This window comes from Chionomys nivalis, chromosome 13 (genome assembly GCF_950005125.1).
Source record: "Chionomys nivalis chromosome 13, mChiNiv1.1, whole genome shotgun sequence".
NCBI classification, from domain to species: domain Eukaryota; kingdom Metazoa; phylum Chordata; class Mammalia; order Rodentia; family Cricetidae; genus Chionomys; species Chionomys nivalis.
In genome coordinates, this window is record NC_080098.1 from 27,049,747 (window position 1) to 27,074,755 (window position 25,009).

Sequence of the window (25,009 nt, forward strand, 5' to 3'; positions counted from 1 at the left end):
TTCCTTTATCCTGTTGCCAGTGAAATTTCTGCCTTCCCAAAGGCTTTAAAAAAGCCAGATTAGGTAACTGGAGTAGGTAATCCAATAGTCTATAGTTCCAGAATTATGCCTTTGAATACTACAATTGTGCAGGATTATCCTCTGAGCCAAATAGACACCAACTTCTGGAGTTTAGCTGTGCCCACTTGACAAAGATCATCCCAGCTGGATTTGTTGACTGTTTACATACATCATAGAGGGGTCACTGAACCCTTGCCTGAGTATCCAGCCACCCGCAGTCACCTGTTGTATGTAATTCTGCCCTATTGCACATGGCCTAAGAGAGGGACTAGAGAATAAAGACCAGGAAAGATTAGGGGACGGGGGCTCTGAGACTTTCTGGTGTGGCCTTTTGGGGCAGGAGCACTCTCTCCCTGTAGGTAATCCCTCACTATGCCCAGCAAACTCATTGGCTCCCTAGAGAGAACTTTGGTGAACTTATGCCCCAGTTTGTTGTTGGGGCTTTAGTGGGAGGGGTAGATTCCTCTGGGAAGGAATTTTAACACCAGCTACCAGACCTAACTGCTACAAACAACTTAATGAAAAACAAAACAAAACCAAACAAAAACACCTTCCAAATCTTAATGATTTGGTCTTCCTGAGGGGCACTGGGAACAAGTTTAGCATTTCCAGTGGTTGCTATTCCAAAAGACGGTGTGGGAAATTGGTTAGTCCAAGCAATTAACTGCAAAAGTGGTTTGTGAGTGTTTGGTTTGCTAAACCTATAATTTCCTTAATGGGAAGGTAATAAAAAACTTTTGGTGATTCAGCCCATCTGACGGACCCTTTGGACACTTAGAGATGGACTGCAGTCGTAAACCTAAGGCTCCATCCAGTATGTACATGTAAGTTTGTATGTTTTCAGGACGGAGGTTTTCTCAGGTAGAAAAGTGATGATATCTTATTAACTTAAAAATTCTAGAAAATGTTTGTTTTTGAGACATCCCCCTCCCAAAAAATGTTCAGTGATAAAGGAACCAATTTCTGTGAACAAATTAAAAGGCAATTAAATCAGGTACTATGAACACCATCACATTGCCATCTTCTAATTCTTCTAGACTACTGAAGAGGATGTATGAGATTTTGAAATTGGAACCTGGTATAGTAATGCCACTGGGAGGAAAGAGGGGTAGAGGCAGGAGGATTGAAAATTTCAGGCCAGCCTTGACACTATAATGATATATAGTGAGACCATGTTTCTAAATAATACTATTTAAATTGGCAGTTAGCTGAATGAATTTATGGTGTTGGCATTGAATGGCCAGCAGATCAGCTCCCAGTGAAAGCAGTTTGATCTCTGATAGTTTGGGAACGTCTATACCTTTAATAGAGCCTCATGTATTTCCCACTCTGGTATCAAAGCATTGTCAGGTTTTAGTGCATTATGCCAGAGTCTATTTTCATCAGGTAAAAGACTTTTAGAATTTGCCAGGTCTTCAGGAAATGACATCAGAGAAAGGCTATATTTCTGATTGAGAAGAAACCTGCCAAGTTCTTTTTAAAGACATGGACTCATGTAGCCCAGGTTGGCCTGGATCTTGCTATGTAGCAGATGACCTTTAACTCCTAATCTTGCCTCCACCTATCGAATGCTAGGATTATAGGTACTAATCACCACGAACAGCCTGCTTCCAGGTTCTGTGTACATGTGTGTTCATGTAGGTGACTGCATTTACAGAATGTGCCTGTGGGAGCCAGAGTTCAACGTCAATTGCCATTCCTCAGGAGCGATCTTATTCTCCAAGACACAGTCTCACTGGGACCTGGGGCTTATGGATTCGAGTAGACAGGTTAGCCAGTGAGCCCCAGGGACCTGCTCGCCTCCACCTCTCCACTACTGGAATTATAAACCCAAGATACCACATGAGGCTTTTTGATGCATGCTCTGGGAATTAACTCACCAATTAACCAATTGAACCACCCCTCAGTCCTCAACACCACTTTCTTATGCATTGGAGCAGAGTCTCAGAGCCTTAAATTTTGTGTTCAAATCTTTCAACTCACAAGAGCTCCTCCAGACACTTAAAACTATATAACTGCTGGAGACTTTAAAGCTAAAACAACCCTTCAGAGGCAGACAGATCTAAACTACTGTTGTATAGAAGCATTCTCCAAGCTAAATTGCCACCATCTTCAGTTCAGTTGGGCCTGCTTGCCAGAGATCATCACAGGTGGGCTTGCTGACTGCTGGCATTTCCTCTTGGAGAGAGGAAGGAGGTGGGGAGGGCTGTGGGATCTTCATCTGAATATCCAGCTACCCTTCCCATCCAGGTGTATGCAATTTTGCCCTAATTGCACATGAGGGGCAGGTGGGGAAGGGCAAGAGGGGTGTCTTCTGAGAAGGGCTAGGGTATATAGGTGGAGAAGGATGAGGGGAGGGGAGACTATCTACACGATAAGGTGTGGGGGTTTGTGGTCTTTAAGCTGGTGTCAACTTTCCAGTGTTCCGCAAACCCCTCACTCACTTCTCTGAAGGGAAAGCCTAATAAGCTCAATGATTCACCAGAGCAAACTATGGTGGAATTACACTCTGGTTTGCCCTTAGGACTCACAGGAGTGGGTAGGTGTTTACAGCTCCTCTTGGGGAAGAATTTTAGCAATACTCAGTACAGTTTTGAAGGTTTTCTTTCAGATTTTGAAATTCTCCTGTGGTGACTAAGCGCTCTGCCTCATAGCATGGAGGAAAGCTGCTATGCATGCAGGCCTGGGTGGTCGGTTTTATCTCATAAGGCATGTCTGCCTGTCTTCAAGGGGAAAAGACAACTGTGCAAAAGGTTTAGTAGAATCAGAGTATTTAGATAAAGGGAATGGTCAAGGTTTAAAGTACAGTCCCGAGTTCGCTGCTCAGATTTTTTCTTTCCAAAGAAAACTTTAAGGAGGCAACTTCTGACTCTCCTTTCCACTTGTTACTATGGCAAGCACATACGTGTGACCCTGCACATGTGGGTGAGTGGAGGCCAGGCGACACTGGGGAGTTCTTTCCTTCCACCTTGGTGGCTTCTGGGGAGTGAAGTCCGATTATCACGCCTTCGCAGCGAGCGCTTTTACATGCCTTACCAGCTCACAGCTTCCGATCCATTTAGAACCTTCTACATACTAACTAAAAACCTAACATTGCTCAGGCAGGGAACTTTAAAAAAATTCTTTTTTGTGGTGCTAGGCATGAAACTGGCATTCCAACCAGCCAGACTAGGGCTTTGAGCATGCTCGGCAACTGCTCTACTGGGCTACATCCCTCCCATTTTTCAGGGTTGTTGATGACCATTTTTGTTTCTTCTCCCCCAAGTATGCTTTGAAAACAGTTCTCTCCAACCTAAAACCTTTTCTATTGTGGTTATTGCTTTTCCAAGATGTTTGTTTAGATTAACCTATGTCCTTCCAAATTATACATAGTCTGGGCTCATGATTCTAATACAAGAACTTTAGTTGGAGTCCAAGAAAGTAGAGTCCTGGACTTCTTGAATTGGAAAGAGCTTTTGTAAAAGAATTACCTCTTCTCAAATAAAAAGTTTAAAAAAGGATCTGCTTGGGCAGGCGGTGGTGGCATATGCTTTTAATCTCAGCCCTCAGGAGGCAGAGGCAGGTGGATCTCTGAGTTTGAGGCCAGTCTGGTCTACAAGAGCTAGTTCCAGGACAAGCTCCAAAGCTACAGAGAAACCCTGTCTTGAAACAAACAAAAGTATTGCTCAAGGCCATTAAGTCGATTCAATCCTCTTAACTGTACATTCCAATATGACTTTTTTTTCTTTCCCAGAGCTGAAGACTGAACTCAGGGCCTTGGGCTTGCTAGGCAAGCGCTCTACCACTGAGCTAAATCCCCAATCCCCAGTATGACTCTTAACATAGTTCTGATACGAATCCAGCCAACAGATGAGACTACTTAACTGACTCATTTAGTAAAATGTGAGGGTAAGGGAAGGATGATGAAAGTTGGCTGAAGCCTGGTGGTGGCGGCACAAGCCTTTAATCTCAGCAATCGGGAGGCAGAGGCAGATGGATCTCTATGAGTTCGAGGCCAGCCTGGCCTACAGAGCTAGTTTCAAGACAGCCAGAGTTGTTACACAGAGAAACCCTGTCTTGAAAAACCAAATAAATAAGTAAATAAATAAAATGGTGGTTTCAAAACCAGTGGAGCTTGAGATCCAGGAGATTGCTTTACTGGGGATTAGTGGAAGGTCTACTTTGGATTCTGACAGCTCTGCCTGTCAAACACCCTCAAATTATAAATTTAACAAAGTTTAACGAAGAACAGGATCTAGAACCAAGTAGCATCCCAAAGATGGTTCAGAACGCCCACCTCCAGTGTGGTGAACTGTAATTAGGGATAGAAACAGAGTAAACACACAAAATTACCTCAACAGTGCAATTCGGCATTTGCCTTTTATGGGCACACTTTGGCAGCCTTCAGCCTGGGCTGAGTCTAGTTGCTTAGTTATCACGGTATATACTTTATAACCTGCTTTACATCTCAAGCTAGAGTGCAGACCGTTATATCGGAAGGTCACTCTGGACCCAATTTTGCCTATAAAGTATGGATAGCAGTTTAGAAGAGATTTGTTCGAACAGAACCACCCAAGTTTAAAACAGGCTACGCAGGAATCCTAAGCTCTTTCCTGCTCCGCAGGCAAGGGCAGGAGCCAAGCTGCAGAGGCAACGCGGCTGCCAACCTTCCAAGAGGATGATGCTCTCACGACCTGGCCCCTCAACGCATCAGCCGGTGCACATCCCACTCCAGATCCCCAGGGCGGAGTTCGGGCTCCTGGGACTGAGAACTAGGGAGCCACACCGCGGGAGTCAGGCACGTGGTCGCCCAGCCGCAGTTTCCGCCCTGTTCCTCCCATTCAACTACAGCCCAGGCCTCGCGTGTCGCCGCCCAAACCACCGTGCCACAAGACGGGTGGAAACACCGGAAGCCAAGATGGCAGCTTCTCGCCCTTCTCTCGCGAGAGGAGCGGAGAGGGGAAGGTGGGACGAGCAGGAAATGCACCAATGAGAGGGCAGGCCTTGCGCGACTGACGGCTCCGCCGGCCTCTCGCACGCCCCTCCCTGACTGCGGCGCTCGCTCTGCGCTCTCCGCGCTCTCCCCGCCTCCCCTCCCTCCCCGCCCGGCTCTTCTCTTCCCGTTGAGGTGGCGGCCGGCCTCGCCTCCTGGTCAGCTTCGCTTTTCCTCTCCTCGAGTCTTCCCTTTTTCCCGGGGCCCAGAGTGGCCAGACTTCTCATTTCTTTCTCTACGGTGGCCCAGAGCCCCTGCGTGCGCTGCTTCCCCCGCCATGAATGAGGAATACGATGTGATCGTGCTGGGCACCGGCCTGACGGTGAGCTGCGGTGGACGGCGGGGAGACGTGTCCGTCCGGCCTCTCCCGGGCCCGGGGCAGAGGGCGGGTCCCTTCGGTGGACACCGAGCTAGCCCCGCCCGCGCCCTAACAGCCGGTGTCTGCACTCCCTTGGGGACCGTCCATCTCCCCACCCCCCCATCCGTCTTGTGTCTGGGGAGGGAGGTCACGGCTTGTTGGGATGCACTGATTTGAAGGCGCCCGAGTGTTAGGAAAAACCAGCATGTGGAGCTTGGGACGGGTGTCTGGGATGCTAGCCCATTGGGAAGTTGAGGACAGAATCGCCGGACAGCTGGAGAGAAACAGCTTCGTCCTTCTGCAGGAAGGAAGAGGAAAAGGAAAACAGCCTGTGCGCCTTCCACTTCCCTTTTGGGTGGATGACCTCTCCCGATTGGAAGCAGGCAAGCCCTGCACAGAGCGGGAGGGAGTCGCAGCTGGCGCTTGCGTTTCCTAAGTGGCCAGCAGAAGTGGCTGCTTAGCTAGTCAGTTGGCTGGGAAGGCCGGGCAGAAGGATATCACTGGTCGGTAATTGTCCTAGAGCCTGGCCAACTGAAGTTTCTAGAGAAAATAATGAGACGAGTTTCTTAAAGAAAGAAAGAAACCCTTACGTATTCCTTTGCCGTCCTCTCATCCTCTCAGTAGATGGCAAATAATTGTCTGTTAAGTACTTTCACCCTGGGCCCTTGCCGTGTTTCCCTTTTGTGTGGTTTATTGCGTGCTACCAGTTTCTTAGTGTTTTCCTTTAAGAAATGGGTTGAGGAGGGGAGGCTAATTTCTCTGTACTACATTGCAAGCAGGTTAGAAGGTAACTAACTGTGCAGCGTGAATGTACTGGCAATATATAAATACAAGTCAGTACCTAGTGCTGTAGTATATTTATGTTTGTGGACATCTGCCTACTTTGAGTTGTTTAGATGATCTGCAAAAAACGTAGGCAAATTTCTGTATCTTGTGTGTGTGTGTGTGTTTTTTTTTTTTCTTGACTTGTTTAAGAAAAGAGCGGGCCGGGCGGTGGTGGCGCACACCTTTAATCCCAGCACTTGGGAGACAGAGGCAGGCGGATCTCTGTGAGTTCGAGACCAGCCTGGTCTACAAGAGCTAGTTCCAGGACAGGCTCCAAAACCACAGAGAAACCCTGAATCGAAAAACCAAAAAAAAAAAAAAAAAAAAAAAAAAAAAAAAAAAAAGAAAGAAAAAAAGAAAAGAGGGGACCATTTGCCAAAAGAAATTGCAGAGAGAACCAATCATTTTGACTATCGCTTTGGATGTGTGTGAAATTATGACTGGGTTATTTCATGCATCACTTCAAACGCCTGAGTCATTTAATAAAAGCCACGGCTTTCAAATTTGTTGAAATGCATTGAAATCTTTTGATCAAAAAATTTTTTTAGATAAAATACCCTGAAATAACTGTTTTAGAGAAAACCTTCAAGATTTTTATATCACTTTTTTTTCTTTTAGGAAAAGCTTATTTTTCTCTTTATAGTGATTAGTGAAGCTTGCTAAAGAAGGTTATTTTATTTTGGACAAGGTCTCATTATGTAGCCTTGAATGACTGGAGCTTTTGAACTCAGAGCTCTGTCTATCCCTGCCTCCTGGGTATTGGTATTAAAGGCAAGGCCAAAATGTCCTGCTCATGGGGCAGTGGTGGCGCATGCCTTTAATCCAGCACTCAGGAGTCAGGGGCAGGCGGATCTCTGTAAGTTTGAGGCCAGTCTGGTTTACAGAGCCAATTACAAGACGGCTCCATAGATACTGAGAAACCCTGTCTCGAAAAAAAAAAAAAAAAAAAGCCAACCAACCAAACAAAAAAGTCCTGCTTAAGGCTCAGTAGACATGTACCTGCCCAGGGGTAGGCTCCATTGCTTATCTCGAAAGTCACTTACTTATTTTGAATGATTTGATTTTATTTCTCCCCTTCCCCTCCTTTTCCCTTCCTTGTTTTTCCTAATTTCTTTTTTTGAGGCAAGGTACTTCTGTGTAGCCTTGGCTGTCCTAGAACTCCTTATGTAGATCAGGCTGGCCATAACTCAAAGAGATCTTTCTCTCTGCCTTTCCAGTGCTGGGATTAGAAGGTATGCACCCTCAAACCCAGTGACTGAAGTTTTTTGAGTGTGAATTGGGAAGATGGGTGCCAAAATAAATCACTCTACCCAGGAGAGGCCGCAGGTTCTGACTTAAATGTCTAATTGGGGTTCCAAGTAGTTTGTGGTGGATTTTGCTCTCTCAGTGGTCCTGTGACTGCCAGCATATTTTGAGAGCCAGTTATTTCCATTTTGTATTGTCATTGCTAATATTTCATATTTGCCCATTAATAAGGTCAGTTGAGTATAGCTAAGTGAGTGCAGAGCTATCCTGCAAGTTCCCACCCACCTAGTTCATAAGCATCACTATTATCAAAGATAGCACAGTCTGTTTAACAAAATAGCGCCCTTTATTTACATTTTCACTGGAATTGTGAATTTCTTGAGAAGTGCATACATAAGTAGGTAGAGTTCTAAGAGTTTCTGTGTCTTATAGTTATGCTAACTTTCCTCCTCTGTAGGCCTTAAAGGTGTATACTGGGAGGTGTTCTTTTAGAATTATATCAGTGCAGGGTGGTGACTTTAGGACCATTATTGATAGAAGCAATAATAGCAGGTGGGTTCACACCATTAATCCCAGCATGGTGTGTGTACATGTGTTGTATTTGCAGGCCACCTCTGAGTTTGAGGCCAGCCTGGTCTACAGAGTTTCAGGACAACCAGGGCTACACAGAAAATCCTTATCTTGGGGGTAGCGAAGGGGGACATATAACAAAACAAACCTATAGGGTTTTTTTTTTTTTTCATAAAAAAGCCTTTCTAATGATGACAATGTAAGAAAAATTTTCTTGATAATCAGTATTTTTAAAGGACTAATTTCGTGCTGGAGCGTAGCAAGGGCATCATGACGTAGCCGGCTTTCCAGGGACTCCAGCCCTCTTTGGCTAGTCTCGGGCTGCTTTGCCTTTTGAGTTCTTCCATCTCGTTTTTGCCTCCCACCCTTTCTTTGTTGATTTGCTGGCAATTTCTGCATTTCTGTCCTTTGAGTGTGTAAGCAGACTTTTATCACATAATTGGCACACAACTCATATGGGCTTGGTAATAAATCAATGTGTTGTGCTAGAATTAGTTCATTTGAAAAGAGGAGCCAACTCTGCAGCCATTTGTGCTTGCCAAAGGCTTTTTTGTTTTCTTCACAATAAGCCTAGAAATTATGAATAGAAACATGTATTTTGATATTTAAACAACTTTCTAAGCATGTTTAAAAATTATTTTATATTGCAGAACATTCCTCCTACCTACCATTTCTCTTAATTAAAACATGATTATCAATCTGAGGTTTTGTACTTGATTTGAAAATCCTAAACTGTAATTTAAATTTGCTCACATTAGATTTAGTCTTGAAAAACTCTGCCATAGCTGTGAGAGTTGTATTCCCTGCAGTAGTGGTCATAGGACCAATGTTTCAAGTGCTTTTTTTTTTTTTTGTCTTAATTCCTATTATTCGTAGCCTAAAAGTGTTTAATTTAGCTGGGCTGTGGTGGTGCGTGCCTTTAAACCCAGCTCTCGGGAGGCAGAGGCAAGCAGCCTAATCTACAAAGTGAGTTCCAGGACAGCCAGGGCTACACAGAGAAATCGCGTCTCTACAAACCAAAAAAAAAAAAAAAAAAAAAAAAAGGATTCCAAATAAATCTTTTGAAGCTCCAGTGTAATACCACAAATGGAAAATTCCGCCCTGACTAGCTAGGGTGGTTGTCAAGCTGCAGATTTACTAAAATTACTGTATTAAGATATTTTCAGGCTGTGTATATTCTTAGCATAAGTACAATTTATGTTCAGGTTTGGATGCCATTCCCAAGAAACCTTGCTGTAGCTTGCTTGCTTTTAATCCCAGCATTTGGGTGGCTGAGGATGCTGGGTGAGACAGATCTCTGAATTTGAGGCCAACTAGGTCTATCTAGAGTGTACCAGGCCAGCCAAATAAAAACAATAAAATTCTTCTGTATGCAAATATCCTAAATTGTGAAAAAAAGCAAAGATTTGAAACATCTGTTCCCAGGCATTTGAATCAGGGATTTGCAGCTTGTATTAGCCTTAGAAGATGCAAGCACTTTTTGTTTCAGATTTGCTTTTAAGCATGTTTACAGGTAAAGTCAGGTATTTGTCTGATTTGATGTCTGATTTTTGTCTCATTTCATGTCACATTGGATTTGAAAGGCTACTCTAGGTTACTGTTTTAACTCATATAAACTGCCATTATCTCCTTTTCTTAAAATATGTATTTATTATGTATACAGTGTTCTGCCTGCATGTATGCCTGTACTCCAGAGAGGGCACCAGATCTCATTACAGATGAACCACCATGCCGGGCGGTGGTGGCGCACGCCTTTAATCCCAGCACTTGGGAGGCAGAGGCAGGCGGATCTCTGTGAGTTCGAGACCAGCCTGGTCTACAAGAGCTAGTTCCAGGACAGGCTCCAAAACCACAGAGAAACCCTGTCTCCAAAAAAAAAAAAAAAAAAAAAAAAACAGATGAACCACCATGTGTTTGCTGGAAATTAAACTCAAGACCTCTGGAGTTTGCTTAGAATGAACATTTTGCAGCAAGGTGGCAGATTGTGGCAAACCAGTAAACGTAACTTGAGATCTCCTGCTTGCAGGATTAGTCAGATTTTCAGGTAGGAAGTAATATTTTAGGCAATGCAGGCCATGTGGGCTCCGTCACAGCTATTCTGTTACTGGGAAAATAGCCACAGGTAGTCTGTATACAAGCAAGCATCATGCTATACCTGTAAGATGATTTATAAAATGAGTCTGTAAGCTAGATTTGGCCATGGACCTTAGGAGCCCCTGCTCTATAGCAGGAGAGTAGATGAGTGGTGCCCTCAGAAGACCACAGACAAGCATCTACACTTTTGACGCGAGCACTTGGGAAGCAGAGTTTGAGCTCTTTGAGTTCCAGGGCAACTTGGTCTGCATATACAGTGAGACACTGTGTCAAGAGACAGAACAACAGAAAACATGAACAAATCCTTTTGGGGGCATATGTGTATGCACACATTTATTCGGTGCAGGTATGTGTTATGCGTGTGAGGAAGACGAGGAAAAGCCAACTATTAATAGTCCTTAAGCACTATCCACCTATTTTGAAGTAGGGTCTCTCACTGGCCTGGAACTCACTGAGTGTATTAGCCTGGGTAACCACTGAGGCCCAATCAGGATTCTGACTCATCAGCACTGGGATTACAAGTGTGTGTCACTATGCCTGACTTCTTTTCATATGGCTTTAAGTGTTCTAACTTGCATCCCTGTTCTTGGAAGGATTATGGACCACATTTTCTCCTTAGCCCATCTTTTCAACACATTTGTGTTAGACTTCAGCAGCTGACAAACAACCTAAGGGTAATTTATTTTGGCTCCTCCTTTCAGAGGCCTAGTGGCTCTAATGAGCAGAGCAGCCCACATAGTCAAAGACAGGAAGCAGAGGGAAAGAATGCTTGTACTGGTTGGCTTTCTCCTTTTCCTCCTGATTGGGATTCCCCTCTGTATGTTGTGAATATCATTGGTTAATAAAAGAACTGCTTTGGGCCTATAGCAGCTTTATAGGGGAACAGAGCTAGGTGGGGAAAACTAAACCGAATGCTGAGAGAAAGAAGGGCGGAGTCAGAAGCCATGTAGTTCTGCCAGAGACAGATGCCGGTTGGAATCTTGCCTTGCCAGTAAGCCACAGCAATATACAGATTACTAGAAATGGGTTCAATTAAAATGTAAAGTTAGCCAATCAAAAGTTAGGGCTAATGGACCAAGCAGTGTTTTAAATAATATAGTTTCTGTATGGTTATTTTGGTTCTGGGTTGCCGGGACAAACAAGTGGCCTCCTTACTACATCCTCCTTTTATTTCCTATGCCTGCACCATCCTTCCATGTGTAGTTGCCACATTTGGGGCAGGTCTTACCTCCATAGTTATTCACCCTCACAGACACACCTTGAGGTGTGCTTTGTCAGTATTCTAGGTGAGTCTTCTTTGTTATGGTTTTTATTTTTTTATTTTTTTATTTTTGAGACACGGTTTCTCTGTAGCTTTTGGTTCCTGTCCTGGAACTAGCTCTTCTAGACTAGGCTGGCCTCGAACTCACAGAGATCCGCCTGCCTCTGCCTCCCGAGTGCTGGGATTAAAGGCATGCGCCACCACCGCCTGGCTTTATGTTTTGTTTTTTGAGACAGAGTTTCTCTGTGTAGCCCTGGCTATCCTAGAACTTTCTTTCTCTGTAGACTAGGCTGACCTCAAACTCACAGGAGATCCTGCCTCTGCCTCTTGGATGCTGGGATTAAAGGCATGCACTACCACTGCCTGCCTCTGGGTGATTTTTTTTTTTTTTTAAGTATGCATTGGTGTTTTGTCTGCATGTATGTCTGTGTGGTCGTGTTGGGTTCCCTAGAACTGGAGTTACAGACAGTTGTGAGCTGCCATGTGGATGCTGGGAATTGAACCCTGGGTCCTTTAGAAGAGCAGTCAGTGTTCTTAACCATTGAGCCATCTCTCCAGGCCCTATAGGTGATTTTTTTATTTTATTTTTTATTTTTTTGAGAAAGGGTTTCTTTGTCTAACAGCTCTGGCTGTCCTGGAACGTGCTATGGTGGACATTTTCTGCATATACTGTCATTGTTTGCGCTTGGACAAGTAGGGAAAGCGTTGCCATTTCCCTGTATCTGTCTGAAAGGAAGTCTGCCATTTTCCAGGAGCATGGCCCTATCAACAATACACACTGACTCAGGACTCACTCAGGGCTTCCTCCTTTCCCATACCCAACATGTATCAACTTTTAAGAGGTTCGTTTTTGAAAAATGTTTACCAAAGCTGAATAATCATAGTTCTTTCAAATAAAAGTGATTACTCATGGAACAAAGTGTCTATGTACAGTTTGTAATTGAATGGCACCAAAGATTTTCCTTGAGCTGGAAGTGCTATCTGTCACATGCAGTGTAAAAAAGGTGCATATTTCAGATGCGCTTTTATTAAGTTAAATTTCAGTGCCTCATTAAAGACCTTAATGAATGCCTGGCCGAAAAGAATAGAATGGCAGGGTGTAGTTGAAAGCCTCTGTCTTTATTCTGTCTGCCTGTGATTTGGCCTTAATATAAATGACAGCCCAGGAAAAAGCAATGACTGATATGTCCTGTTATTGTGAAATTAATTTTCAGCTCAGAACTCCCAAGAGTTTGAGAGAGTCTTTAAGCCTACTGGTTGTCATGGTGACTGAGTGTTTTAATTACTAAGAGTTTTCTTTTTAACAAAGAATATATTTTAAACATGTTGTGTATATGTCTTTTCTTTTAAAAATACATGTTTACCCTTAGGAATGTATCCTGTCAGGGATAATGTCAGTGAATGGAAAGAAGGTTCTTCACATGGACCAGAACCCGTACTATGGAGGAGAAAGTGCATCAATAACACCACTGGAAGATGTAAGTCTCTGTGGTCAATGTTTCTTTACATGTCGGAATTCCTTGTGAGTCTCCACTTTAGTTCTTGGAGATGATATCAATTTTGGCTTGTTACTATTACAGTTTGGGAGTGAGGGGTGAGACAGGATCTCTCTCTACCTAGTCCTGGCTCTCCTTGAGCTCACTATACACAACCAGTCTGGCTTCAAGCTAACAGAGCTCCACCTGCTTCCACTTTGTGGTGCTGGGATTAAGGGCGTGGCTCACCATGCCTGGCACTTTTGGTTTATTAAATTAATAAGTCTTCGACTCTGTTATTTTTAGGAGCTTCTAGTTTGGGGGTTGTAGAAAGAATGGGAGGGTTCCCTGTGTGCCAGCAGAATGCCATCTCTCGCCACCTGGCCTTATTTATTGCCTTAGTCTTTTTGTTTGTTTGTTTTGAGATAGGGTTTCTTTGTATAGCCCTGGCTGTCCTGGAACTCACTTTGTAGACCAGGCTGGCCTCCTCAGTCTCTTAAAGTCACGTATTCTTTATCTTTGTTTTCCAGATTACAAAATTGTGTTTGTGGGGTTAAAAAAATCATAGCTGTGGTGAGTTCGGGACCAGCCTGGTCTACAAGAGCTAGTTCCAGGACAGGCTCCAAAACCACAGAGAAACCCTGTCTCGAAAAACCAAAAAAAAAAAAAAAAAAAAATCATAGCTGTGGGCTGGAGAGATGGCTTGGTGGTTAAGAGCACTAACTGCTCTTTCAAAGGACACAAGGTCAATTCTCAGTACCCACATGGCAGTTCACAACTGTCTGTAACTCAGTTCCAGAGGATTTGATGCCCTCATACAGACATATATGCAGGCAAAAGGTGACACATGCCTTTAATCCCAGCACTCGGGAGGCAGAGGCAGGCAGATCTCTGTGAGTTTGAGGCCAGCTTGGTCTACAGAGTGAGATCCAGAACAGCCAGGGCTACATCGAAAAATCCTGTCTCAAAAAACAAACAAAAGCCGGGCGGTGGTGGCGCACGCCTTTAATCCCAGCACTTGGGAGGCAGAGGCAGGCGGATCTCTGTGAGTTCGAGACCAGCCTGGTCTACAAGAGCTAGTTCCAGGACAGGCTCCAAAGCCACAGAGAAACCCTGTCTCGAAAAACCAAAAAAAAAAAAACAAAAACAAAAACAAACAAAAAAGGAATGCAAATGAAAAAAAATATTAAAAAATCATAGTTGTAATTTCAAGCTTAATGATGCTTGCTCCACTATCCTTTTTCCTTTTTGGCTGGGGGGGGGGGGAAGGGGAGAGAGGACGAGGAACGGCACATGATGCATGATTCATTTTATAAGTGAGTTTTTCTAAATTTATTTCTACACCTGGGGCTTTTAAATATTTACATATATGAGGATTAACACTTTGTGAAGTAATGTACACTTCTTCCACGAGTGTTGAAATCACTGCCCAATTATATTTAATAATTAAACCAAGAAATTTATTCTTGTCTTTAGGAACACAGAAGAGTTGAAAGAATGTTTTATTACAGTGTGGCAAAACCTCCCATCTGAATCCAGCAGTTAGCATCTTGTTGCATTTGATTGGAATTATTTTTTGTCACTATGCTTCTTATTTTTAAATTTGACAAGGTTTTGTTATGTAGCCCTAGCTGGCTTTGAACGCAAGATTCCCTGCTTCAGCTTCCAGGGTGCTAGATTATAGGTCTTCACCACTAGACCTAGCTTTCTTATGGCTTTGGAAAGCTGAAAGTAAAAAAGGACATTGTGGCACTTAACCTAAGTGTTTCACCTTCCATCTGTTAAATATGACATTTTCTACAGTATCATAATACTACTACATGTTGTGTGAAGATGAGCAATATTTAGATTATATTCAGATTTCCAATAACTCAGAGAGTGATATTTAGTTCTTCAGTAGGCTTGTTTTTAAAACCAGGGTTAACTAAAGGCTTAAGTAGTGTATGTGTTTCTTCTCTGTCCTCTTAATCTACCAGTCTCACTGCCTTTCTCCTCTCTGTTTTGTCTTTGGAGAAGTACAGGCTGCTAGTTTGAAATAAATTGTTGATTACTTCATACTGTATTGTGCTGGAAGGCACTCATTGGAAGTGAATGCGTGCTTAGTATTCTTTGATGATGGTAGTCATTGGTACATTGTTTGCTTATGTTCACACTTATCAAAGTGTTTACATTGTATGTATAATTTTTTATACATCAGTTATATTTCAGTAAAGCCTAAAACCTTCAAGTTAACAAGAACGAGTTTTAGCTATCTTTTCTAGATTTGAAGTATTTAACTTGTGTAACTAGAGAAGCAACATTAGGGGGAAATGAGTTTAAATGCTTCTATGATAAATGGGAAAGACTTTTCCAATTCTTGTTTATCTTAGCATTCATGAGTTAAATACTGTATTTAACTACATAATATATCGAGACCTAAATGTCTTATATGACAGATAGATGTTTTAGCTGACTAAAATTAAAATGCTCTGTACTTTGTCTCATGTAGTTGTGCTATACCTCAGCCTCTCAATCCAAGAATTATTGATGTTTTAGTGAAAATTTCATCTTGTTACATAATTGATATATTTTTTCTATTTTTAGTTATACAAAAGATTTAAGTTACCAGGACAACCACCAGCATCAATGGGGAGAGGACGAGACTGGAATGTTGACTTAATTCCCAAGTTCCTTATGGCCAACGGTAAAGAATTGTAACATCATTTATGGCAGTGTCTAGAATCTGGTTTGGAAGTAGAGAATATTACCCCAGGTCTAAGGCCCTGGGCAATTTGTTAATGTTAACAGTATGTTTAGTAATATGTTCCATTAAAAGGTCTGGTGTCAAGTCAAGAATGGAGGAAAGGGGATATAGTAGATAGCTCTGGAAAGAAAGTTATGATGTGGCACAGTGTGTACCAAAATTGAAGATTTTGTAATATATGTATAAATTTTGTAAAATATTATAGGCATTTCACACAAAAACATTTGTTGCAATTCTGGTGTGGTATTGTACAAACTAAAATTCTAAATATAATACCATTGTAAGTACCTGTGAGAGACCTTCTTCTTTTTTTTTTTTTTTTTTTTTTTTTTTATTTTTTTTTTTATTTATTTTTTTATTCTTTTTTAATTAAAATTTCCACCTGCTCCCCGTTTCCCATTTCCCTCCCCTCCTCCCAAATAATGCCCCCTCCCCCCACTCCCCTCCCCCTATCCCCACTCCTCTTCTCCTCCCCCCACACCATTCCCCCTCCCTCTCGATACTGAAGAGCAGTCCAAATTCTCTGCCCTGCGGGAAGACGAAGGTCTTCTATCTACGTCCAGGAAGGTGAGCTTCTAAACAGGCTAAGCTCCCACAAAGCCAGTTCATGTATTAGGATTGAAACCTAGTGCCATTGTCCTTGGCTTCTCATCAGTCTTCATTGACCGCCATGCTCAGAGAGTCCGGAATCAACCCATGCTTATTCAGTCCCAGACCAGCTGGCCTTGGTGGGCTCCTAATAAATCAGTTCCACTGTCACAGTGGGTGGGTGCATCCCTCGTGGTCCTGATTTTTTGCTCTTGTTCTCCCTCCTTCTGCTCCTCATTTGGACCTTAAGAGCTCAGACCGTTGCTCCAAATTGAGAATCTGTCTCTACCTCGATCCATCGCCAGATGAAGGTTCTAAGGTGATATGCAAGATATTCATCAGTATAGGATAGGGTCATTTCAGGTTCCCTCTCCTTAGTTGCCCAAGGTACCAGCTGGGGACATATTCCTGGACACCTGCGAACCCCTCTAGAGTCAAGTCTCTTGCCAGCCCTAAGATGGCTCCCTTAGATAGGATATATACTTCGCTGCTCCCGTATCCATCCTTCCTATATCCCAACCATCCCAATCCCCCGAGCTCCTCCCATCCTCCCCTTCTCATATTTCTCATCCCATTTCCCCTTTGCCCCATGCCACCTCACCCGCAAGTTCCCAGTTTTTGCCCTGCAATCTTGTCTACTTCCCCCTCTCCATGCGGATGACTATATGATTTTCTTTGGGTTCACTTTCTTATTTAACTTCTATAGGATCACACATTATATGCTTAATGTCTTTTATTTATGGCTAGAAACCGATTATGAGTGAGTACATCCCATGTTCCTCTTTTTGGGTCTGGGATACCTCACTCAGGATAGTGTTTTCTATTTCCATCCATTTGCACGCAAAATTCGAGAAGTCATTGTTTTTTACTGCTGAGTAGTACTCTAATATGTATATATTCCACACTTTCTTCATCCATTCCTCCATTGAAGGGCATCTAGGTTGTTTCCAGGTTTTGGCTATTACAAACAATGCTGCTATGAACATAGTTGAACAGATACTTTTGTCATTTGATGTGGCATCTCTTGGGTATATTCCCAATAGTGGTATTACTGGATCTTGGGGTAGGTTGATCCCAAATTTCCTGAGAAATCGCCACACTGATTTCCAAAGTGGTTGCACAAGTTTGCATTCCCACCAGCAATGAATGAGTGTGCCTCTTTCTCCACAACCTCTCCAGCAAAGGCTATCATTGGTGTTCTTGATTTTAGCCATTCTGACAGGTGTAAGATGGTATCTCAAAGTTGTTTTAATTTGCATTTCCCTTATCGCTAAGGAGGTTGAGCATGACCTTAGGTGTCTTTTGGCCATTTGAATTTCTTCTGTTGAGAATTCTCTGTTCAGATCAGTGCCCCATTTTTTTATTGGGTTCATTAGCATTTTAAAGTTTAGTTTCTTGAGTTCTTTATATATTTTGGTGATCAGACCTTTGTCTGTTGCGGGGTTGGTGAAGATCTTCTCCCAGTCAGTGGGTTGCCTTTTTGTCTTAGTGACAGTGTCCTTTGCTTTACAGAAGCTACTCAGTTTCAGGAGGTCCCATTTATTCAATGTTGCCCTTAATGTCTGTGCTGCTGGGGATAAACGTAGGAAGTGATCTCCTGTACCCATATGTTGTAGAGTACTTCCAACTTTTTCTTCTATCAGGTTCAGTGTGTTCAGACTAATATTGAGGTCTTTAATCCATTTGGACTTGAGTTTTGTGCATGGTGATAGAAATGGATCTATTTTCATTCTTCTACACGTTGACAACCAGTTCTGCCAGCACCATTTGTTGAAGATGCTCTCTTTTTTCCATTGAATACTTTTAGCTCCTTTATCAAAAATTAGGTGTTCATAAGTTTGTGGGTTGAAATCAGGGTCTTCTACTCGGTTCCATTGATCAACTTCTCTGTTTTTATACCAATACCAAGCTGTTTTCAATACTGAGGCTCTGTAATAGAGTTTGAGGTCAGGGATGGTAATGCCTCCAGACGATCCTTTATTATATAAGAATGTTTTGGCTATCCTGGGTTTTTTGTTTCTCCATATAAAGTTGATTATTGTCCTCTCAAGATCTGTGAAGAATTTTGATGGGATTTTAATGGGGATTGCATTGAATCTATAAATTGCCCTTGGTAGAATTGCCATTTTTACTATGTTGATCCTCCCTATCCAAGAGCAAGGGAGATCCTTCCATTTTCTGGTATCCTCCTCAATTTCTTTCTTCATTGACTTAAAGTTCTTGTCAAATAGATCCTTTACTTCCTTGGTTAGGGTTACCCCAAGATATTTTATGTTATTTGTGGCTATCGTGAAGGGTGATGCTTCTCTGATTTCCATCTCTGCTTCCTTATCCTTTGTGTATAGGAGGGCAACTGATTTTTTGGAATTGATCTTGTATCCTGCAACGCTACTAAAGGTGTTTATCAGCTGAAGGAGTTCTTTGCTGGAGTTTTTGGGGTCGCTTATGTACACTATCATATCGTCTGCAAATAATGAAAGTTTAACTTCTTCCTTTCCAATTTGAATCCCTTTGATCCCCTTATGTTGTCTTATTGCTATTGCTAGAATTTCAAGCACTATATTAAAGAGGTATGGAGAGAGTGGACAACCTTGTCGTGTTCCTGATTTTAGTGGAATAGCTTTGAGTTTCTCTCCATTTAATTTGATGTTAGCTGACGGCTTGCTATAAATTGCTTTTATTATATTTAGGAACGACCCTTGTATTCCTAATCTCTCTAAGACCTTTATCATAAAGGGATGTTGAATTTTGTCAAATGCTTTTTCCGCATCTAATGAAATGATCATATGGTTTTTTTCTTTCAGATTATTTATATGATGGATTACATTGATAGATTTTCGTATGTTGAACCAGCCCTGCATCTCTGGGATGAAGCCTACTTGATCATAATGGATAATTTTTCTAATGTGTTCTTGGATTCGGTTTGCCAGTATTTTATTGAGTATTTTTGCGTCGATGTTCATGAGTGAGATTGGCCTGTAGTTCTCTTTCTTGGTTGTGTCTTTGTGTGGTTTTGGTATCAGAGTAACTTCAGCTTCATAAAAGGAATTTGGCAATGACTTCTCTGTTTCAATATTGTGAAATACATTAAGGAGTATAGGTATTAGGTCTTCTTGGAAGTTCTGGTAGAATTCTGCATTAAAGCCGTCTGGACCTGGGCTTTTTTTGGTGGGAAGGTTTTTTATAACAACTTCTAATTCTTCGCGACTAACAGGTCTATTTAGATTGTTCACCTGGTCCTGGTTTAACTTTGGTATATGGTACTTATCTAAAAAAGTGTCCATTTCTTTTACATTTTCCAATTTTGTGGCATACAGGTTTTTGTAGTAAGATCTAATGATTCTCTGAATTTCGTCTGTGTCTGTGGTTATGTCTCCCTTTTCGTTTCTGATTTTGTTAATTTGCGTATTCTCTCTCCGCCGTTTGATTAGTTTGGATAGGGGTTTATCAATCTTATTGATTTTCTCCAAGAACCAGCTTTTTGTTTCATTGATTCTTTGGATTGTTTTCTGTGTTTCTATTTTGTTGATTTCAGCCCTCAATTTGATTATTTCCAGTCTTCTACTTCTCCTAGGTGAGTCTGCTTCTTTTCTTTCTAAAGCTTTAAGGTGGGCTATTAGGTCTCCAATGTGTGCTTTCTCCGTTTTCTTTATGTGGGCACTTAATGCTATGAACTTTCCTCTTAGCACTGCTTTCATAGTGTCCCATAGGTTTGAGTATGTTGAGTCTTCGTTTTCATTGAATTCAAGAAAGACTTTAATTTCTTTCTTTATTTCTTCCTTGATCCAGGTGTGGTTCAGTAGTTGACTGTCCAATTTCCATGAGTTCATAGGCTTTCTGGGGATAGCATTGTTGTTGAATTCTAACTTTAATCCATGGTGATCTGATAAGACACAGGTGGTTACCGATATTTTTTTGTAACTGTGTAAGTTTGCTTTGTTACCGAGTATGTGGTCTATTTTCGAGAAGGTTCCATGAGCTGCAGAGAAGAAGGTATATTCTTTCTTATTTGAGTGGAATGTTCTATAGATGTCTGTTAAGTCCATTTGATTCATTACCTCCCTTAATCCTCTTATTTCTCTATTAGGTTTCTGTCTGATTGACCTGTCCATTGGTGAGAGAGGAGTGTTGAAATCTCCTACTATTAGTGTGTGTGGTTTGATGACTGCCTTGAGTTTTAGTAACGTTTCTTTTACATAAGTGGGTGCTTTTATATTAGGGGCATAGATATTCAGGATTGAGACTTCATCCTGGTGAATTGTTCCTGTTATGAGTAAAAAATGTCCATCTCCATCTCTTTTGATTGATTTTAGTTTGAAGTCAACTTTCTTAGAAATTAGTATGGCCACACCTGCTTGTTTCTTAGGTCCATTTGCTTGATAAACCTTTTCCCAGCCCTTTACTTTGAGTAGATGTCTGTCTTTGTGGTTGAGGTGTGTTTCTTGTAAGCAACAGAATGTTGGATCCTGTTTTCTTATCCAATCTCTTAGCCTGTGCCTCTTTATAGGTGAGTTGAGTCCATTGATATTAAGTGATATTAATGACCAGTGGTTGTTAACTCCGGTCATTTTTCCTTTCTTTCTTTCTTTCCTTCTTTTGGTAGTAGAGTTTGTGTGTTTCCCTTCTTCAAGTTGTGCTGGTGAAGGGTCATTAGATGTCTGGGTTATTGTGGGCATTGTTGGACTCCTTGGTTTGTGATTTTCCTTCAATTACTTTCTGAAGGGCTGGATTTGTGGCTACGTATTGTTTAAATTTGTTTTTATCCTGGAAAATTTTGTTTTCTCCATTTATAGTGAATGAAAGCTTGGCTGGGTATAGTAGTCTGGGCTTGCATCCATGGTCTCGTAGTTTCTGCAGTATATCTATCCAGGACCTTCTGGCTTTCATGGTTTCCATAGAGAAATCAGGTGTAAGTCTGATAGGTTTACCTTTATAGGTAACTTGACCTTTTTCCTTTGCAGCTCTTAATATTCTTTCTTTATTCTGTATGTTTTGTGTTTTGATTATTATATGACGAGGAGATGTTTTTTTTTGATCCAGTCGATTTGGTGTTCTGTATGCTTCTTGGACCTTCAAAGGAATATCTTTCTTAAGGTTGGGAAAGTTTTCTTCTATAATTTTATTAAATATATTTTCTGGACCATTGAGCTGTAGATCTTCTCCTTCTTCTATCCCTATTATTCTTAGGTTTGGTCTTTTTATTGTGTCCCAGATTTCCTGAATGTTTTGTGATGAGAATTTGTTGGTTATGCTGTTTTCTTTGATGAGAGTGTTTATTTTCTCTATGGTATCTTCAGTGTCTGAGATTCTTTCTTCTATCTCTTGTAATCTGTTGGTGGTACTTGTCTCTGTAGTTCCTGTTCGTTTATTCAAATTTTCCATCTCCATCCTTCCCTCGGTTTGTGTTTTCTTTATTACTTCCACTTCATTCTTCAAGTCTTGAACCGTTTCCCTTACCTGTTTGATTACTTTTTCTTGTTTCTCTTGGTTTTCTTGGGTATCTTTGAGAGATTTATTCATTTCCTCTACCTTTTTGTTTGTAATCTCTAATTGGTTGTGGCAGTTTTTCACCTCCTGTTTAAGGTCCTCTATTATTTTCATAAAATTCACTTTTGAGTCGAATTCTTCTAATTCTTCTGGATTAGGGTGTACACTTCTCATTTCGGGATTCCTGGATCCTGGTGATGTCACGTTGCCTTTCAAGTTGTTGGGGGAATTCTTGCATTGGCGCCTGCCCATCTTTTCCTTCAAATGGAGCCAGGAGAGGCCTGATGTCTTGGACCAGTCTTTGCTGTGACTAACTCTCTAGGTGTATCTCCTCAGTGTAGGGGCAGGAACCGTTCCCTTCCAGATGAACTCCTCAACACCAAAACATGGATGCGTGGTATTCCAATGACCCGCGTAAAGAAGGCCGAATGCAAGGGGTCGGGCGGGGTCGAGTAGAACACAGGCGACACTGCAGTACAAGCTGGAGGTGCCTGCACTCCCTTTCGGGGGTTGCTGAGGCCTGCCCGCTAGGCAGGCACTCACTGCTCTGGTTGGGTAGCCTTAGTGTAGGGGCGTTTGTGCTCTCTACCGGGACCGTCCGCCCCAGGATAGTACACACTCACCCGTCCCGATGAAACTTCTCGGCACCTACACAGGAACTCCTGGATGCCCCAATGAGCCAGGGACAAAGGGAAGTAGGGCGCAGGCAGAGCAGGTCCAGGAGATCACAGCAGAGACTGCAGCCCCAGCAGCAGGGGCCCGCTTTCCCTGGCGGGGACCTTGAGGCCTGCCCTCTAGTCAGGCACTCACTGCTCTGGGCTGGTAGCCTTAGTGAAAGGGCAGGAAACTGTTCCACAGCTAAGGACCTTGCAGACAAGGCAGGCTTGGGGGTGGGGGTGGGGGGCGGGTGTGTAGGAAAGAAAGCCTTGCAGCAGGAGCTGGGGGGGGGGGGGGGCGTTTGTGCTCTCTACCGGGACAGTGCGCCCCAGGATAGCACACACTCACCCATCCAGATGGGACTTCTCAGCACCTATGCAGGGATTCCTGGTGGCCCCAATGAGCCCGGGACCAAGGGAAATAGGGGGCAGGGAGAGCAGGTCCAGGAGATCACAAGCAGAGACTGCAACCCCAGCAGCAGGGGCCTGCTTCCCCTGGTGGGGACCTTGAGGCCTGCCCTCTAGTCAGGCACTCACTGGTCTGGGCTGGTAGCCTTAGTGAAAGGGCAGGAAACTGTTCCACAGCTAAGGACCTTGCAGACAAGGCAGGCTTGGGGGTGGGGGTGGGGGCGGGTGTGTAGGAGAGAAAGCCCTGCAGCAGGAGCTGGGGGAGGGGCGTTTGTGCTCTCTACCGGGACCGTCCGCCTCAGGATAGCACACACTCACCCGTCCCGATGAAACTTCTCGGCACCTACACAGGAACTCCTGGATGCCCCAATGAGCCAGGGACAAAGGGAAGTAGGGCGCAGGCAGAGCAGGTCCAGGAGATCACAGCAGAGACTGCAGCCCCAGCAGCCGAGAGACCTTCTTCTTAATGTATAGGCAGTGAGCTAGATGAACCTGAGTCATTTTTGTTTTGCTTTGTTTTTTGAGACAGGGTTTCTTTATGTAACATCTGGCTCTCCTGGAACTTGTTCTGTAGAACAGGCTTGCCTCAAACTCACAGAGATCCACCTGCCTCTGCCTCCCGATTAAAGGTGCGTGTGACCACTGCCTGTGACCCTGAGTCTTAAATGGTCTTTTAAAGATTTTCTAGTGTGCAAGCTTTTGAGAATACCTAGTCACTAATTTTTTAGAGGACTGAAATATCTTTTAAATGTTATGTTTATTGGTGAATTGGCATATTTTCTGTGAAGTTGTGTTCTTGCAGTGAACTCCTTATAGTATCACCCCTCTAAAGACACAGGAGCAGCCTTGGTAATCTGTGACTTTGCTGCATGATTCTGTGGCATGTGTTTTTCTGTACAAAACATTCATTGGTCTTTTCAGTTTAGTTTTTATTGGGATCTTACTATGTTTAATATGCTTATTATTTTCTTTTTACCACTAGATTATAAGAATATCAGCATTTGCTTTTAGTGATTTTTTTTTTTGTTGTTTGTTTGTTTGTTTGTTTCGAAGCAGAGGCAGGCAGGTCATTGTGAGTTTGAGTCCGGCCTGGTCTACAGAGTGAGTTCTAAAACAGGCTCCAAAGCTACACAGAGAAATCCTATCTCAAAAAACAACAATAACAACAAAACAGTAACAAAAAAACTTGTACCCTTTCAAAGAGGGCTTTCATTGTTTTCATTTTGATTTGAATTTTTATTCTATTGAACTCTTGCACTTTGTTGTTGTTTTGAAACATAGTCTTCAGTGTAGCCCAGATGACATGGAATACTGAATCAATCCTTCTTCAGCTTTCTGAGTTAGATTGGTGTGCCATGTCCAGCTGTATTAAATTCTTAGTAATGAATCTTAATATTGGGGCCAGTTAATAGAATTGTTCAATGTACTTTAATCTTTACTGCATAAGTATCTCTTCATACTTTCATAATTTTTTTTTTTTGGTTCTGGGGTTTGAATACAGGATTGCATACATACTAGACAAATGAATTATGTTCCCAAGCTCTGACTTGAACAAAGATGTGACTACCAGCTTTAAAATGATTCTGGTCTCACAAGAAATTTGGCTGATTTGGGCCCATACCCCTCCTTTGGCTTTTAGGCAGTGATATTCCTAATTGTAGTCCTTTTCTCTATCTGATGTTGATATTCTCAAATATAAGTTGACTTAGAAATTGCAATATTTGGAATTGTCTATGATATAGAACTGTAAAGTAGCCTGAATCCATGTGCAGGAAAACAGGCCACTTCTCACTGCTAGGACACATTTCATGGCCTTTGCAGACCCAAGCTGGTGAGCTTCATTAGCTTAGGAGTTGTAACATTAAGCTTAAACATGTGCTTGAGGTGTGTGTTCTAGTCGCACCATTGAAAGTGTTGCTTTGGGGGCTTCTTGGTAAGAGTTGTTATACAATGTTAGGGAAAAAATGGGCACCTTTGATAGCAGTTTCTGCTAATTTTTATTGGTAGTAAGGTTTGGGTGACAGCTTGTATTATGTGACTTTCTAGGTCAGTTGGTGAAGATGCTGCTTTACACGGAGGTCACTCGCTATATGGATTTCAAAGTGATTGAAGGGAGCTTTGTGTATAAGGGGGGGAAAATCTACAAGGTTCCTTCCACTGAAGCAGAAGCCCTGGCATCTAGTAAGTAATTCTCATTTTATTAATCAGAATGATGAGGTTTTTATTGTGAAAAGGAGTCTCAGAAACCCATTTATCTGGTCAAGAAA

General features: G+C 42.4%; 1 protein-coding gene across 1 annotated transcript in view; it reads left to right on the forward strand.

The window, feature by feature from the left end:
- The first annotated feature begins 5,115 nt into the window (after positions 1 to 5,115).
- Positions 5,116 to 25,009, forward strand: part of Gdi2 (GDP dissociation inhibitor 2) — a 30,284-nt gene continuing 10,390 nt past the window's right edge. Inside the window, exons 1-4 of the mRNA XM_057786901.1 lie at positions 5,116 to 5,354; positions 12,756 to 12,863; positions 15,444 to 15,543; positions 24,789 to 24,923. Coding sequence (XP_057642884.1) covers positions 5,310 to 5,354; positions 12,756 to 12,863; positions 15,444 to 15,543; positions 24,789 to 24,923 — 388 coding nt within the window. The 5' untranslated portion in view covers positions 5,116 to 5,309. The remainder of the gene's footprint in view (positions 5,355 to 12,755; positions 12,864 to 15,443; positions 15,544 to 24,788; positions 24,924 to 25,009) is intronic.